Source organism: Chiloscyllium plagiosum, chromosome 16 (assembly GCF_004010195.1).
Source record: "Chiloscyllium plagiosum isolate BGI_BamShark_2017 chromosome 16, ASM401019v2, whole genome shotgun sequence".
NCBI classification, from domain to species: Eukaryota; Metazoa; Chordata; class Chondrichthyes; order Orectolobiformes; family Hemiscylliidae; genus Chiloscyllium; species Chiloscyllium plagiosum.
In genome coordinates this window covers 66855234-66874446 of record NC_057725.1, presented here as the reverse complement: position 1 = coordinate 66874446, position 19213 = coordinate 66855234, and the positions used below count along the sequence as shown (strand labels likewise).

The window sequence follows — 19213 nt, the reverse complement described above, 5'->3', positions numbered from 1 at the left end:
GGCATTGAATTTTATGATGAATTTTCATACTGTGCAGGACTGGAGGAGTTGTAAATGGTACATAATACTGTGAAATCATTAGTGAAAATTCCTGCGTCAGAATTCATGATGAAGTGTAGTTCTCTGATAAAGTAGCTGAAGATGTGTATGTTGTAGAACTCCATCATTGAATCACTACAATGCGGAGACAGGCTGTTCGACCCAACAAGTCCACACTGACTCTCCGAAAAGCATCCCACCCAGACACACCCCTTATTCTATCCCTGTAATTCTGCATTTTCCAAAACTAATTCAGCTAACATCCCCAATCGTTATAAGTAATTTAGCATGGTCAATCCACATAGTCTGCACATCTTTTGACTGTGGGACTCCTGTAGTGATGTGCTGGTGCGGAGGTGACTGACTTCCAACAATAACAATCTTCTCTTTCACTTGGTACATTCTCAAGAAACAGAAAGCTTTCCTACAGTTCTCATTGACTTCAATTTTACCAGGGTTCCTCACACTCACTTAAATGCTTCCTTGATGTTAAAGGCTGGTAAACTTCCCTCACCTTTTAGCATCAGCTATTTTGTCTCTTTTTTGGTAATGAGGTCGGGAGCTGAGTGGTCTAGCATAACTCACACGGAGCATCTGGGAACAGGTTATTCCTGACTAAATGTCACTTGGGAGAACCTTCCATCATTTCATTGATCAAAGATTGGAGAGGTGGTAATTGGCTAGATTGCATTTGTCCTGCCTTTTGTGGACAGGGCATACCTAGGCAATTTGCTATATTGTCAGAAAGATGCCTATTTTATGCCTATATTTGAACAACTTGACTTGGGACACAGCTAATTTTGAAGCACAAGTCTTCAGTAATTGTGCCAGTAAATGCCCATACCTTCCAGCATCCAGTGCCTTCCGCCATTACTTGATGTTACATGGAATAAATAAAATTGGTTAAAGATTGGCATCTGTATTGCTTGGTTCCACAGAAGGAAGCTGAGATTAACTATCTACTTGGTACAGTTGGCTAAAGAGGATAGCAAATGCTTTAGCCTGATATTTTACATCGATACTTTTGCCTTCCCCAACATTGAAGATAGAGATCTTTATGAAATTTCATCTTCTGGATAGTTATTTAATTGCTCAGCACCATCCATGACTAGAGTATCAGAACTGCACAACTTTGATCTGATCTGTTGGTGTGGGTTCTGATTTAATGCTGCTTTGTTAAAATGTTGCTTGTCAGGTCAAATCCCCTGCCACTTTCCACTTCTACCCAATGGTTGACTTCCCTAAAGAGCAGGACTTCATAATGCCACACATGTGCCAAAGTCACTAATCACATTCTCTTGTGTTTATCATTTGGAATTGCTTTCATTTTTTGATAGAATCATAGAATGGTTACAATACAGGAGTCCCCTTCATCCACTGTGTTCATTCTAGCTTTCTGCAAGAATAACTCACCTAGTCCCTCTTTCCAGCCTCTTCCATGTAGACTGCCATCAAATTTCCTCTGAACCTTCTTGATTTTAAGGAGGACAGTCCCAGCTTCTGCTATTTTTTTCTATTAATTCATAGGATGTGGGCAATACTGGCTGAGTGAGCATTTACTGCTAGTTTCTAGTTGGGAAGATAGTGGTGAGCTGCTTTTTGGAATGGTTGCAGTTTATTTGGAGTAGTGAATCCACAATGCCATTAAGAAAGGAGTTCCAGGCTATTAACAGAGTGACACAAAATAAATGGTGATATATTTCCAAGTCCTAACGATAAGTGGCTTGGATAGGATTTGCAGGGGAAGGTGTTATGCTGCCCTTGTTCTTCTAGATAATAGTGGCCATGGGTTGGAAGGTGCTGTCTAACTATGTCTGGTGAATTTCTGCAGTGCATCTTGTATATGATACACATCACGTCTAGTGAGCAATAGTGGTGGAGAAGGCGGTAATTTGTGAATGTGGAGCCAAACAAGCAAGCCGCTTTGTCCTACATAGTGTCAAGGTTGAATCTTGTTGGAGCTGCATCCATTTCGGCAAGTGGGGAGTATTGCATCACATTTCTGACTTAACTTGTAGATGGTGAGCAGGCTTTGAGGAGTCAGGACAGTTACTCACTGTAAGATTCCTAGCCTCAGACCTGCTTTTTTAATCACATTAATATAGCTCATCCAGTTCATTTCCTGATCAGTAGCAACCTCAAAGATGTTGACAGCGGGGGATTCAGTGACAGTAATACCATTGTACTTCAAGTGGCAATAGTTAGTTTCTTTTGTTGGCCATGGTCATTGCCAAACATTTGTGTGGCATGAATGTTAGTTGCTACTTATTGGCCATTTGGACATATAGTCCTTCAGTAATTGTGAAGTCACGAATGGTGCTTAACACTGTGCAGTAATCAGCAAATATCCCACTTCTCACCTTATGATGAAGGGAAGGTAATTAATGAACCAGCTGAAAATGGTTAGGCCTAAGACACTACTCTGAGGAGCTCCTGCAACCGAGATAGAACATAGAACTTTACAGCGTGGGACAGGTACTTTAGCCATCGATGTTGCGCCAACCCATGAAACCAATCTGATGACCAGCTAACCCACACTATTTGATTATCATCCATATGTGTATCCAATGACCATTTAAATACCCTTATTGTTGGTGAGTCTAATACTGTTGCTTGCCCTTACTACTCTGAGTAAAGAACCTACCCCTGATATCTGTCCTATATTTATCACCACTCAATTTAAAGCTATGTCCCCTTGTGCTAGCCATCACCATCCACGGAAAAAGGCTCTCACTGTCAACCCTGTCTAATCCTCTGATTATCTTGTATGTCTCTATTAAGTCAAGTCTCTATCTTCTTCTAACAAAAACAGCATCAAGTCCCTAGCCTTTTCTCCATAAGACCTTCATACCAGGCAACATCCTCGTAAAGCTCTTCTGCACCCTTTTCAATGCTTCTTCATCCTTCCTACAATGTGGCAATCAGAACTGCATGCAAGATTCCAAATGCGGCTACACCACACACGCAACATGACCTCATGGCTCTGAAACTCAATCCCTCTACCAATAAAAGCTAATACACGCTACGCCCTCTTAACAACCTTATCAGCCTGGACGGCAACATTCAGGGATCTATTGACATGGATTCCGAGATGTCTCTGCTCATCCACACTACCAAGAATCTTACCATTAGCCCAGTACTCTGTATTCCTTTTACTGCTTCCAAAGTGAATCATCTCACACTTTTTCACATTAAACTCCACTTGCCACCTTTCAGGCCAGCTCTGCAGCTTATCTATGCCCTTCTGTAACCTGCAACACCCTTCAGCACTATCCACAACTCCACTGACCTTAGTGTCATCTGCAAATTTACTAACACATCCTTCTTGGTCCTCATCCAGGTCATTTATATAAATGACAAACAACAGTGGACCCAAAACAGATCCTTGTAGAGCACCACCAGTAGCTGAACTCCAAGATGAATATTTCCCATCAATCACCACCCTGTCTTCTTTTAGCTAGCCAATTTATGATCCAAACTGCTAATTACCCTCAATCCCATGCCTCCATATTTTCTGCAATAGCCTATCGTGGGAAACCTTATCAAACGCCTTACTGAAATCTACATGCACCACATCAGCCGCTTTACCCTCATCCACCTGTTTGCTTACCTTCTCAAAGAGCTCAATAAGGTTTGTGATGCTCAATCTACCCTTCACAAAACCATCTAGGAGAAAGTGAGGACTCCTAAGGAAGGGCTTATGCCCGAAACGTCGATTTTCCTGTTCCTTGGATGCTGCCTGACCTGCTGCGTTTTTCCAGCAACACTTCACAAAACCATGTTGAATATCCCTAATCAACTTATTCCTTTCTAGATGATTACAAATCCTATCTCTTATAATCCTTTCTAACACTTTACACATAACCGAAGTCAGGCTCACTGGTCTATAATTACCAGGGAAGTCTCTACTCCCTTCTTAAATAGGGGACAACATTTGCTATCCTCCAGTCTCCTGGCACTAATCCTGTAGACAATAATGACATAAAGATCAAAGTCAAAAGCCCTGCAATCTCCTCCCTAGTTTACCAGAGAATCCTCGGATAAATCCCATCTGGCCCAGAGGACTTATCTAATTTCACTTTCCAGAATTGCTAAATCCTCCTCCTTATGAACCTCTATCCTATCTCATCTAATAGCCTGTATGTCAGTATACTCCTCGACAACATTATCTCTTTCCAGTGTGAATACTGATGAAAAACATTCATTTAGCACCTCTCCTATCTCATCGGACTCCACAGACAACTTCCCACTACTGTCCTTCACTGGCCCTAATCTTACTCTGGTCATTCTTTCATTCCTGGCATACTATTTGAAAGCTTTAGGGTTCTTCTTGATCCGACCTGCCAAAGACTTCTCATGTCCCCTCCTGGCTCTTCTTAGCTCTCTCTTTAGTCCTTACTAGCTAACTCGTAATTCACAAGCGTCCTAACTGAGCCTTCACATTTCATCTTTACATAAGCCTCCTTCTTCCTCTTGATAAGAGATTCAACTTCTTTAGTAAAGAAGTTTGACCACTTCCTCCCTGCCTGACAGGTACATACTCATCAAGGACACACAATATGTAACTGTTCCTTGAACAAGCTCCATATTTCAATTGTGCCCATCCCCTGCAGTTTCCTAAATCTTGCCTAATTGCATCATAATTGCCTTTCCCCCAGCTATAACTTCTGCCCTGTGGTATATACCTATCCCTTTCCATCACTAAAGTAAACGTATCACTATCGGTCACTATTGCCAAAATGCTCACCTACCTCCAAATCTAACACCTGGCCTGGTTCATTACCCAGTACCAAATCCCATATGGCCTTGCCTCTTGTTGGCCTATCTACATACTGTATCAGGAAACCCTTCTACACACACTGGACAAAAACTGATCCACCTAAAGTACTCGAACTATAGCATCCCCAATGAATATTTGGAAAGTTAAAGTTCCCCATAACAATTACCCCGTACTTTTGCTCCCATCCAGAACCATCTTGCTTAAATTTTAGTGTAGTTATCGATCTACTCTTCCCCCTTTCAAACTAGATGTAAAATTCTGTCATAAGATGACTGACCTCCAACATCCACAATGATTTTCCTTTGTGCCAGGTATAATTCCAAGCAGCAGAGAGTTTTCCTGATCCCCAATGACCTCAGTTTTTCTGTGGCTCCTTGATGCCACTGAGTCAAATCCAGCCTTGATATCAAGAACAGTCACGTTCACTTCACCTCTGGAATTCAACTATTTTGTCCATGTTTGAACCAAAGCTGTCATGAGGCAAACAGCTACCACTAGTAGTATTGGTGCTACAGTTAGAAATGACCTGTTGCTTTAAAAGATCATGATATAGAATGAATTTAGGTGGCAATGAGGAATAGCAAGGGAAATAAGTCACTAGTGGGAGTGATCTACAGACCCCTGAACAGTAACTAAAATGTAAGAAATATACAAGAAGTCATTTTTGGTGCTTCTGAAAATGATGGCAAGAATCATGGGTGATTTTAATCAATATAAAACAAGAAAAATCACACTGGGAATAATAGGCTCAATGAAGAGTTTGTGGAGTGTTTTTGAGAGATTTGTAGAGAAGCACACACTGGAATCCATCAGACATCAGGCAATGCTGGATTTAGTGTTGTGTAATGTGAAAGGATTAATTAATGACTTTAGGGAAAATGCACTTCAAGTAGGAGAAATCATAATATAGTAGAATTTTACACCTAGTTTGAAAGGGAGAAGAGTAGATCAAACTATACTGAAATCTAAGCAAGATGATTCTGGATGGGTGCGCAAGTACAGGGTAATTGTTATGGGGAACTTTAACTTTCCAAATATTGACTGGAAATGCTATACGATAACTATACTAAAATTTAAGCAAGAGTAACCATGTGTGCATGAAAGCTGAGCCAGTTGAAGTGAACTGTGATATTAGGTTAGTTGGTGCTTCGGTCAAGAAGCAATGGCAGACATATAAAGGAATATTTTAGAACTCTCAGAAAAAGTACATTCCAACTGGAAAGAAGAAAAAATCCAAGGGTGGACCCACCATGCATGGTTAAGGAATGTATCAAATGTAAGGAAAATATGTAATTGTGCAAAGGAGATTCCTTCTGAACATAAAGTAGACAGGGATTAAGTAAAGTATTAATCAGGACAAAAACTTAGCGTATGAGGTAGTTAGCTGAAATATAAGAATAGATAGCAACTTTCTACAGGTTTCTAAAAAGGAAAAGGGTAAGTAAAATGAACATTGTCACCCTCTAGAGGATCAATGGGGAGTTTTTAGGTAATAAAGAAATGACAGGATGAATAAATATTCTGCTTGTCTTCACCACAGGGGATACATAAACATCCCAGTGATAGTTGCAAATCAGGAGGATGAATGAGGAAAGGAACTTGATGAAATTATAATCACTAGGGAAGCAGTATTAAACAAACTGATGGAACCGTGGGCTGGCAAGTCTCTGGGTCCTGACTGACTTCATCCTATTGTTTTAAAATAGATGGTTAATGAGGTAATAGATCTGCTGTTGTTAAATTACCAAAATCTATAAGATTCAGGAAAGGTTCATTCAGACTGGAAATTACCAAATATAACTCTTCTATTTAAGTAGAGAGGGAGGCAACAAACAAGAGACCATATAGGAGAAAGTGAGGTCTGCAGATGCTGGAGATCAGAGCTGGAAATGTGTTGCTGGAAAAGCGCAGCAGGTCAGGCAGCATCCAGGGAACAGGAGAATCGACGTTTCGGGCATAAGCCCTTCTTCAGGAATTCTCGATTCTCCTGTTCGATTCTCCTGTTCCCTGGATGCTGCCTGACCTGCTGCGCTTTTCCAGCAACACATTTCCAGCAAGAGACCATATAGGCCAGTTAGCTTGAAGTCTATTGTGGGGAAGTTATTAAAATTGATCAATAAGGACATTATAGCTGAGCACAAAAGAATCTCAAGGTAATCAGGTAGAATCAGCATTTCTTTGTGAGAAGAATCATGTTTAATCAATTTATTGGAACTGTTTGAAAGAGTAACGAGAACAGTAGATCAAGAGACAAGACTGCTGTACTGTACTTCGATTTCCAGAAGTAATTTGGTGCTACAAAATGTTATTGGACAACATAATAGCTCATGATGTAGAGGGTAACATATCAGCACGGACAGAAGATTGGTTGGCAGAGAAATACTATATGCATGAATGAATATTTTTTAGATTGGCAAAATGTGACAAGTGGCAACTTTGGCAAGAAGAATAAAAAAGTAAAATATTATTTAAAAAGCGAATGACTGCACAATCGAGGTGTGAGTCCCAAAAGGTCTCAGTATGGAGTTACAGCAAGAGACCCAGGAGTTCAGGTACATAATGCTTTAAAATTTGCATCACATACAGGGTGGTTAAGAAAGTGTTTATGCTCGCTCCTTTGAGTATAGGAGTAGGGAACATGTTGAGGATGTTGGTGAGGTCTCTTCTGGAGTACTGTGTCCAGTTCAGGTCGTCCTGTTATAGGAAGGATACGATTAATCAGGAGGGAATGGAGGGTTTGAGTTATAAGTAGAGGTGGGATAGGCTGGGACTTTTTCATTCAAGCGTGGGAGGTTGAGGGATGACTTTATCGAGATTTATGAAATCATGGAGTATACAGTTAAGGTGAATGGCAGCTGTCTTTTCCCTAGAGTGAGGTATTTCAAGACATGAGGCACATTTTAAGGTGAGAGGGGAGAGATTTTAAAAAACATGAGGGACAATTTTTAAAATCATTTGTGTTTGGAGTGAACTCCCAGAGGAAGTGGTGGATGACAGTACAGTTACAATGTTTAAACGACATTTGGATAAGTACACAAATATGACATGTTTGGAGGGAAATGGGTTAATATCAGGCAAGTGGGACTACTTTGGGATTATGGTTGGCAAGGACTGGTAACTGAGTGTCTGTTTCCATTCTGCAACTAAGTGATTTGGAAGTCTAATGGAATGCTATCCTTTATTATGAGAGGAATTGAACATTAAACAGTTAATGCTTCACAGTTGAAGCCACAACTCAAGTGTTGTACGTAGTTTTAGTTTATGGATTTTAATTCTCAATGGTTTTGTGATTTTTGAACTCTTCACCGCAGAAGATGATGAAATACATTGATTATTTATAAGACCTAAGTAGACAGATTCTCGTTAGATAAAGCCAGTGAAGGGAACTGGAATATTTGTGACTGTGGAAACTGGAATTGTCGAGCAGGCTTGAATGACCTACTTCTATTTCTATTTCTTACCTATGTATGTGTGAAATAAAAACCAGCCTTCACATCAGATGGTGGAAAATCTTAAAGGCATTTTTTGATTGGGGTATCTTTATCTTATTTTCTTCTGATTACTGGCCCAGTGTTACCTTGTGAAAATTCGTTACACAAAGCATACCTTCAAATGCTGTGCCCTCTCTTTGACTTTCAAGCATTTGAAAAATTTAAAAGGCAGGCAACGCACACTGCCCTTTCCATTCCTAAACTTGACCCAGATGCCTATGTTATGTCAGGGGTGTAACTTGATTATATAACGTATCAATTGGCATGTTCTCCATCTCAGACAGCTAAACATGTTTTCAACCAGAGAAAGCACCAATAAATGAGACAAGAGCAGACCACTCATTTTCTGAGCCGCCTTCACCATTCATTATGATCATAGCCTAAATTCCACTTTCCGACTTATGTTCTGAAACACATTGATCCATCCAAAACCAAAAACCTATCTACCTCAAATGATCCAACTCCATTCTGTGAGAAAGACAGCTCCACAGACCCTTGAGAGAAAGGTGTACCCCATCTTTGTCATAAATGGAAGATCCCGTATTTTAAAATGTGTTCCCTAATTTGGTCTTGACTCTCCTATTAGTGCTTTTTAAAAAGATCAGCAGCTGAGGGTGGGGGTTTGGTTCACTTAATTATGCTGGAGTGTGTTGAAGAACGACAGTAATGGTGCATATTCATTCCTTGAAATAAGTCTGCCTCCTCATCATACCCTACTTTTGTGGATTTGTGCTCCTCAAGTTAAATATAAACAGTTGTCTCTCTTCAATTGAGAGAGAGAGAGAGGATTCAATGTGGTAATTACTTGCAGGTTATTCTTTATCTGGTTGTTGTGCTTCTACTCTTTTGATTAAGACTAGTATCACAGCAGTAATCAGAGATGAAATAACTGAAGGATCATCCAGTGAGGCTTTGTGGGTAGAGCTAACAAGTAAGAAGGAGATGGTGATGTTATTGGGGTTGTACTATAGACAATGGGAATCAAAGGAACAAATATGCAGGCAGACTGGGCACATGTGCAGGAGCAATATGGTTATCTTAGTAGGGAATTTTAATTTTCCTAACATAGATTGGGACTGCCATAGCCTTAGAGGCTTAGATGGAGTGGAATTTGTTAAGTGTGTTCAAGAAAGTTTCCTCATGCAGTATATAAAGTCTCCTACTTGGGAAGGGATAAAACCTGACCTACTCTTGGGACATAGAGCAGGACAGGTGACTGAGGTGACAGTGGGGAGCAGTTTGGCACCATAGTTCTATTCATTTTAGAACAGTTATGGAGAGGGACAAAACCGGTTCAAGTTCTAAATTGGGGGAAGGTGAACTTTGATGGAATTAGTCATGTTACGAAGTCAAAAGAGTGTATAGCCACTTTCAGATAGAAAGTGTTTTCTGAATTTAAAGTACAGCCACAGCTGCCAGAATATAGAACAGCTAGGAGATAGGCAGTTCAAAAACAGCTACATGTGACAGTTTGCCGTTAAGTGCATACCTGAGTTTTGATTGCTTTTTTGATAACAATTCAAATTTAACTAATTAATTTAGATTTATGCCCAGATACTAAAACCCAATTCAGTTTGAATTTATAGTATTGACAACATTGGACCAATGAGACAGAATGACGTTGAGGGTAAAAAATAAAGGCACTTTGAAAATTGGTGATAGCAACTGCCATAGAGCCAGAGAGCAAATGTCATCTGAAGAAATCTCAGAAGGTACTATCTATCAAAAGGTACCTTTTCCTATCAAAATACTTGCAGAAAAAAGATAGAAGACAAGCCAGGAGAAGACAGCAGAGTTGGGAAGAGGAAAAAGGAAGGCTAAAGGAAGAGCAAAGTATTTGTGTTGACTTTAAGAGATTAAGTGCTAATTTATTGTTATTAATTATGGTATGGGAACAGGCGAGTTTTTCTGCGTGTTTGGTTCTGTGAGGGGTTTGATCTCTGCATCGTAACAGACAGGAGCTTGCAGGGATTGATTGGAGTACTTTGTTTGCAGGCAAAGGGACCTCTGGCAAGTGGGAGGCCTTTAAAAGTGAGATAGCTAGATATCAAGGTTTACATATTCCTGTAAAGGGCAATGGTGGCAGGAATAGGGAATCCTGGATGACAAGAGACATTGAGGCTTCACCAGAAAAAAAAAGAGGTATGCCTCAGGTACAGACAACTGGGATCAAGAGAATCCTAGATATACATAGGGGATACATGAGTTTACTGAAGAAGGATGGCAAAAAGGGGACACAAGAGCGTTGGCTGAGAAGATGAGAGTGAATCCAAAGAAGTGCTTTAAGCAAATTAAAGGAAAAAGAATAACTAGAGAGAGAATGGGATCTCTAAAAGATCAAGTGGACATGTATGTGCAGAACTGCAGGACATGGGCGAGGTCATCAATGAATATTTCTCCAGTGTTTACCGTGGAAAAAGACATGAAGACTTCAGAACTTGGGAAAGTTAGTGGTGATATCTTGTGGACAGTCCAAATCACAGTGGAGAAGGTGTTAGATGCTTTAGAAAGTATGACAATAAATAAATCTCCTGGTCCTGACCAGATATACCCAAGAACAGTGCAAGAGGCTCCAAAGAAAATTGCCGGGACCCTGGCTAATATTTTTGCATCATCACTAGTCATGGGTGAGGTCCTGGAAGACTGGAGGGTAACGAATGTTGTGTCCTTATTCAAGATCTGCAAAGAAAGGTCTGGCACAGGTGGCTCAGTGGTGGGTTCTGCTGCCTCAGCAGCAGGGTCCCAGGTTCAATTCCAGTCTCGGGCATCTGTCTGTGTAGAGTTTGCACATTCTCCCCTTGTTTGTGTGGGTTACCTCTGGGTGCTCCGGTTTCCTCCCACAGTCCAAAGATGTGCAGGCTAAGTGAATTGGCCATGCTAAATTGCCCATTGTGTTCAAGGATGTTCAAGGTGCAAAAGTCAGGGGAAATGTAGAGCAATAGGGTAGGGGAATGGGTTCGGGTGGGTTACTCTCCGGAGGGTTGGTGTGGACTTGTTGGGCCAAATGGCATGACCCACATGGATTCAATGCTTCCAGTAAGCCTAACATCTGTAGTAGCTAAGTTACTTGAGAAGATTGAGAGATTAGATACACATGCATTTGGCAATACAGGGTTTGATTAGGAGTAGTCAGCATGGCTTTGTGCATGGGAGATCATGCTTCACAAATTTGTTAGAGATCATAGAGTCATGGAGTCATACAGTACAGAGACAAGCCCTTTGGCCCGAACTGGTCTATGACGACAAAACTATCCATCAATGCTAACCTCATTACCCTACACTTGGCCCATATCCTTCTAAACCTTTCCTATCCATGTATTTATCCAAATGCCTTTTAAATGTTGTTAATGTACCGACCTCAACAACTGCCTCTGGCAGCTCATTCCATATGCACACTACGCTCTGTATAAAAAGGTTGCTCTTTAGGTTCTATTTTATTCTTTCTCCTCTAACCTTTAATTGATGTCCGCTCGTCCACGAATCACCACCCTGGGAAAAAGACTGAGTGTACTCACCTTATCCGTGCCTCTCATGATCTTATACACTTCCATAAGATTCCCCTCTCAGTCTCCTATGCTCTAAAGAAAAAAGTCCTGGCTTGTTCAATCTCTCCCTATAACTCAGACTGTTGAGTCCTGACAACATCCTTCTAAATTTCTTCTGCACTCTTTCCAGATTAATAAAATCCTTCCTATAGCAAGATGACCAACCAGCAAAGGTTGATGAGAGCAGGGTGGTAGAGGTAGTCTATATGGATTTCAGTAAAGCCTTTGATAAGGTCCAATATGGTAGGCTGCTGTGTTAGGTTAGATCTGGGGGAGCTGGCAAATTGGATACACAATTGGCTTGATGATAGGAAGCAGAGGGAAATAGTGGAAGGATGTTTGTCAGCCTGGAGGCCTGGGACTAATGAAATGTCTGGGGTTGGGTGCGTCCATTACTGTGTGTTATCTACATCAATGATTTGGATGAGAATGTAAAAGGTATAATTAATAAGTCTGCAGATGACACTAAAATAGGTGGTATTGTAGACAGTGAGCAACGTTAACAGAAATTGCAGCAGGACCTTGATCAGCTGGAGAAGTGGGCCAATAAATGGTAAATAGAGTTGAATATAGATAAGTGTGAGGTTTTGCAGTTTGGAAAATTAAATCAAGATCAGAGTTTCATGGTGAATGCTAGGACCTTAAGAAGCGTAGTGGAACAGAGGGACCTTAGAGTTCAGGTGCACTGTTCTCTGAAAGTGGAGTCACAGGAGGCAGGGTAGTGAAGAAAGCTGTTGGCACACTGGTCTTCATCAGTCAGGGGATTGAGGATAGAAGTTGGGAAGTTATGTTTCAGTTGTAAAGAACAATGGTGAGATGGCACTTGGCATATTGTGTTCAGTTTTAGTCACTTTGCTATAGGAAGAATGTCATTAAACTGGAAAGAGTGCAGAAGAAGTGTACAAGGATGTTGCCAGGACTCAATGATCCGACTTATAGAGAGGTTGGACAAGCAAGAACTTTTTTCTTTAGAGCATAGGAGACTGAGAGGGGAATCTTATGGAAGTGTATAAGATCATGAGAGTTTAAACCATAACTAGAACAAGGGGCTAAGGCATCAACAGTCAACAAATGATGAATTAAAATTTTATGTCAAACAATAATTGGCATTAGGGAGAATTCTCCAGAGGTCTGTGGCACACTTATGAATGATTAACAGGACTAGAGAGGGATGTATCTAGTTTAAATAAGTGGACAAAGATCTGGGAGATGGACTTTAATATTTGGAAAATGTGGAATTGATCATTCTGCAGGTAGAATAGAAAGAAACACATTAATTAAATGGTGAGAGTTTGCAGAACTCTCAGATGCAGGAGAATCTGGATATCCTTGTGCATGAACCACAGAAGATTAATACAGAACTGCGAAGAGAATGTTATCATTTATTGCAAAGGGAATTGAATACAAAAGTAGAGGGGCTATGCTCTAGGTATATAAGCATGGTGAGACCATGACTAATATACTATTTAAGGAAGTATGTAACTCTGGGAGTAATTTGGAGAAAATTTACTAGATTAATACTGAGAACTGGTTGCGTTGTCTTATGAGGATAGGTTGGGCAAGCTAAGCTTATATCTGGTGGAGTTCAAAGTGAGAGGAAATTTTGATTGAAATTTTGAGATTCTGAGAGTTTTTGACAAGATGTGGAAAGAAAGCATATACATTTCCGATAAGGTGAAACAAAGTTTAAAAATAGGGGCTGTTCTTTTAAGACAGATTAGTGTTTTTCTGAGGGTTGTAAGGTTTTAGACCTCTCTCTCAAAAGACAGCGGAAGAACAATCTATGAATCTTTTTCAGGCAGTGGAAGTCAGATTATTGACAAGCAAGGATTGAAGTTATCCTGGGTAGGTGAGAGTGGAAAGTAATTAGATCAACCATGACCAAAATGAATGAAAGCTGAATCAAAAAGCCAAATAGCCTACTCTTGCTCTTAATTCATGTGTTTATATTGGCCTGGACCTCTCAACCACTACTTATTGACATTAACACCATGCCACTCTCTTGTTCATACATACTTTCGTTTTCATTAGAATCCATTGCAGAGACAATCCTAGACTCTCTAAAGAGCTTTATCTTCTATTCCAATCCAATTCTCTTCAAATTCAATTCCAAAAGTAGTGCTTTTGAATTGCTTATCCATTTAATCCAATCTGATCAATGACAAAGCTAGTTTTAGTCACTTACATTTGAATTGACTCAGGGAGCATGGGTCTGGATGTTTATCGATCACATGTTTGCAATATCCACCAATGTGCCATGTGTTGACAAATATCGCAGCAATTCCTTCTGAGATTTCCATACTGCTCTTGAAGTCATCCTTCGAATCTCCATTGAAATTACCACATAACCCTGCAAGAGAATATATGGTGTACAATTAATGGTCAGGTCATGCATCAAGTGGGTTTGGTCACTATGGAGTGGTTGCAGCATAAACAACTCCAGTATCACAGACTTTTAGGAGATCTTTTTTATGAAATGGACAGACAGGTAACAAACATTTCAATACAGAGCTGAGAATTGATTCATTTGGTAGGAAGAGCATGAAGGTACAATATCAAATAAATGATACAACTTGATAAAGGGGGTGCAGGTGCAGGAGCAGAAGCACCTGAGCATCCTTTTTTGTAGGAGGTCATTCAATGCATCACATCTGTGCTGAGTCCATGTAAGTATCTCCCCTAACATCATTCTCATGTAGCTTCCTTGTAACCCTGCATTTTACTGCTTTTCAAATAATCATCAACCTTTTGTTGAATGCTTCAACTAAACCTGTATCCACCACACATGTGCATAACACAATCTACACCCTGAACTCTTGCTGCACAAAAAAAACATTCCTCGTACCTTTTTTGCTTCTTCTATGAATAACTTCAATTATGTGTCTTTTTCTCAATCCTTCCACAAGTGGCAATATTTCTCCCTATTTACACTGTCCAGAATTCTCGTGATTTTGAATATTTATTTAATTGGCGCATAAGTGGGAACAGCTTCTCCCCCTCTACTAAACCAGACCCCACATGATTTTGAATACTTCTATTAGTTCTCTCTCAGCCTTCTCTTCTCCAAGGAAAGTAGTCACAGCCTTACCATTATTTCTTAACTAAAATTCCTCATCTGTGGAGCCATTCTTGTAAACCTCTTTCACTCTCTCATCAAAGTCTTCACAAACTTCCAAAGATGTGATGCCTAGAACTAGATATAACACTCCAGGTGGGGTTGAGTAGTGTCTTACGTAAGTTCAACGTATTGCTTGTCCCTCCTAATGGAGTGTAGGATATTGCATGCTTTATAACTGCTCTCTTAACCTATCTGGGATACAAAGTTGGGTGGTAGAGTGAACTGTGAGGGGGATCTAGAGATGCTCCAGTGTGATTTGCACAAGTTGTATGACAAATGCATAGCAGATGAAGTACAATGTGGATGAGTACAATAGATTGGGACAGGGAAAGTACAATGAGGCCTTGGTTTTCCTTGTACACCAGTCTCTGAAACTAAGCTTGCAGGTACAGCAAGTACTGAAGATGATAAATACTATGTTGGCCTTCATAGTGCAAGGATTTGAGTACAGGAGTATGGATGCCTTGCTGCAATTGTACAGGACCTTGGTGACACCGCACCTGGAGCATTGTATGCAGGTCGGTCTCCTTATCTGAGGGTATTGGAGGGAGTGGAACAAAGTTTACCAGACTGATTCCTCGGATTCTGGATTAGTGGTGCTGGAAGAGCACAGTAGTTCAGGCAGCATCCAAGGAGCTTCGAAATCAACATTTTGGGCAAAAGCCCTTCATCAGGACGGACATATGAAGTGAAATTGGATTGGTTAGGGCTACATTCACTGGAGATTTGACGAATGGGAGGGAATCTGATAGAAACCAATTAAGTTCCAACAGGAGGAGAACATGGTAAACATGAAGGTTACCGGGCAGTCCAGAACCAGCGATCACAGTCCAAGGGTACATGTTAAGCCACTTAAGACTGTGTCTATGAGAAATTTGTTAATGAGAATGGTGTGGAATTATCTACCACAGAAAGCAATTTAGACCAAAACACTGTTTTGAAAAAAGAGACAGGTATCATTCTTAGTGTAAAAGAGAACAAAGGGTTTGGGGTAACAGATGGAATTAAGTAATGAATTGAATGATTGGCAATGATCATATTAATTGGTGAGCAAGTTTAAAGGACTGAATAGCTTAGTCATACTCTGATTTTATTTGTTTCTACGTAAACTATCCTGTCACCATTAAATACTTGCACATACATACTTCAGATGCCTGTGCCCTTCCTTTTAGAGCTAATCCTTTATATTTTGTTCGTGTTCTTCCTGATAAAATACTTTTCACATTTTTTGCATTATTCCTTACCTATGACTCATTCACACACTCCACTATTTTGCCTATGTCTTTTTAAAGTTCTATGTTGTCTTCTTCCTAGTTTACAATGCTTCCCAGCTTCATAACAACTGCAAATTTTGAATTTGCGTCTTGCAAACCAAACACTAGATCACTAATACTTATAAAGAAAAACAATGTGTAGGTTAGGTGCATTAGTCAGGGGTAAGTATAGGATAATAGGGTAGGGAAATGGGTCTGGTTGGGTTGTTCTTCAAAGGGTCGGTGTGAACTTGTTCAGCTGAAGGGCCTGTTTCCACATTGTAGGGATTCTATAAAGGCCAGAGAGCCAACACTGACTCCTGGGGAACTCCACAATGGAGCCTGGAAAACACCCAATGTTTGAGTAAATATTAGATTTTGGTCTTTAAGGACGAAATAGATATTTCCATACTAAATTGTAAATCCTATCCCTTACAATTCTCTCTAAGACTTTGCTCACATCTGTTGTGGGCAAAGTCTTAGAGAGAATTGTAAGGGATAGGATTTATGAACATCTGGATAGGAATAATGTGATCAAGGATAGTCAGCATGGTTTTGTGAAGGGCAGGTCGTGCCGGAGTATTGGCATTATGGGTGAGTTGGAGGTTTGGATTAGGAGTTGTCTGGCTGGAAGAAGACAGAGGGTAGTAGTTGATGGTAAAGGTTCATCTTGGAGTGCAGTTACTAGCGGTGTTCCGCAAGGATCTGTTTTGGGACCATTGCTGTTTGTCATTTTTATAAATGACCTGGAGGAGGGGCTAGAAGGTTGGGTGAGCAAGTTTGCGGATGATATGAAAGTCGGTGGAGTTGTTGACAGTGAGGAAGGATGTGTCAGGTTACAGCGGGATATAGATAAGCTGCAGAGCTGGGCAGAAAGGTGGCAAATGGAGTTCAATATGGGTAAGTGTGAGATGTTTCACTTTGGTAAGAGTAACAAGAAGATGGGGTACTGGGCTAATGGTCGGATACTTGGTAGTGTGGATGAGCAGAGGGATCTTGGTGTCCATGTACACGGATCTCTGAAAGTTGCCACCCAGGTAAATAGTGCGGTGAAGAAGGCATATGGCGTACTGGCTTTTATTGGTAGAGGAATTGAGTTCCGGAGTCCTGAGGTCATGTTGCAGTTGTATAAGACTCTGGTGCGGCCGCATCTGGAGTATTATATGCAGTTTTGGTCGCCATACTATAGGAAGGATGTGGAGGCACTGGAACGGGTGCAGAGGAGGTTTACCAGGATGTTGCCTGGTATGGTAGGAAGATCGTATGAGGAAAGGCTGAGGCACTTGGGGTTGTTTTCATTGGAGAAAATAAAGTTTAGGGGTGACTTGATAGAGGTGTACAAGAATGATTAAGGGTTTTGATAGGGTTGACCATGAGAACCTTTTTCCACATATGGAGGCAGCTATTACGAGGGGGCATAGCTTTAAATTAAGGGGTGGTAGGTATAGGACAGATGTTGGGGTAGATTCTTTACTCAGCGAGTCGTGAGTTCATGGAATGCCCTGCCAGTAACAGTGGTGGACTCTCCCTCTTTATGGGCCTTTAAACGGGCATTGGATAGGCATATGGAGGATAGTGGGCTAGTGTAGGTTAGGTGGGCTTGGATCGGCGCAACATCGAGGGCCAAAGGGCCTGTACTGCGCTGTATTTTTCTATGTTCTATGTTTCTATGTTCTAAATGGAAAAGCAGATTTCAATTTTGTTTTGAATGAACCTTATACTTTCTAGAGTCTAATGTCAGTAAGGCATCTGTGTCAATAGGAGTTAATGTCAATAAAAGCACTTTAATAAAGCATTAGAGAGGAAAGTAACATTAATAAAAGATAGCAACATTGAAGGGAAGATTGATTACTCCCTATCTGGGTGAACATCATTCATTAATCTATCACCTATAATGGACACATAATTTGTGAAAGAAGATTGAAATTTGACTAATGAGATGCTTACTGTATAAAACTACTCAGCTTTTCAGTATTTTTCAGAGTTCTGCTTCAGTGTTTTAACTGAACTGCATTTCTTACTTTGTCATTTGAATAAAATGATCATAAAACTAGTTTTCAGTCTCCAGTGATTATTGATTAAACGATAATAACACTGTAGTGTTGGGCTTAAAAATATCTTCAAAGCAGATCGTTTAAAGATTAATCATTTGGGGGTAACTGGGCATGACACTGAACAATTGAAGTAAACTGGAAAAATACATGAAAATGTATTAAATGTGTTAAAAAAAAGTCTGCTCTTGGCTGGCTGAGAGGTAACTGTATAACTTTGATTGTCTATGGGATCTTTCGTTTTATGTGGTTAACACAGCCACCTGGCAATGTTTTCAATTTATTTTCTGTACAATGGAATGTCTGGAAAAGTACTGCAAGTATCACAGAGAAAAGGTTCAGCAGATAATCTTAGATTCAGAATATTAGAATCAGGGACTTTGCCCCACCCAACGGACTTTTCACCATCAGACTGGGGTTCGTGAGATAGGTTCCATGGAATCTGAGATAGAGGTCCAAGTACCACCAGTGTGAGACTCACTCATGTGTGTGTATGTACATATATATATTATGCAGCTTAATCTAACAGATTTGTTTGCATATGTCTCTTACATATATTATGTAGATTAAGCTAATAAATTTGCTTCAAATTCATCAGTATTGTGTCCAATGCTTTTAATCACTTTTATAAAAGATTTGGATGTGACTAGGAGAATGGTTAGTAAATTTGCAGATGATACCAAAATAGATGGTGTAGTGGCCAGTGAAAAAAATTATTTCAGAGTATAGCAGGACCCTGATCAGATGGGCCAATGGCCGAGGAGTGGCAGAGGGAGTTTAATTTAGATAAATGTGAGGTGTTGCATTTTGGTAAGGCAAACCAGGGCAGGATCTACACTCTTAATAGTAGGGTCCTGGGGAGTGCCGCTGAACAAAGAGACCTAGGGGTGCAAACGCACAGTTCCTTAAAAGTGAAATTGCACGTAGACAGGGTGG

At 40.3% G+C, this 19213-nt stretch overlaps 1 protein-coding gene across 1 annotated transcript in view; it reads right to left on the bottom strand.

Moving 5' to 3' along the window:
* The window catches only part of LOC122558123 (mucin-6-like), a 122945-nt gene that overhangs the window by 12890 nt on the left and 90842 nt on the right, over positions 1-19213 (bottom strand). Inside the window, exon 14 of the mRNA XM_043706441.1 lies at positions 14041-14205. Coding sequence (XP_043562376.1) covers positions 14041-14205 — 165 coding nt within the window. The remainder of the gene's footprint in view (positions 1-14040; positions 14206-19213) is intronic.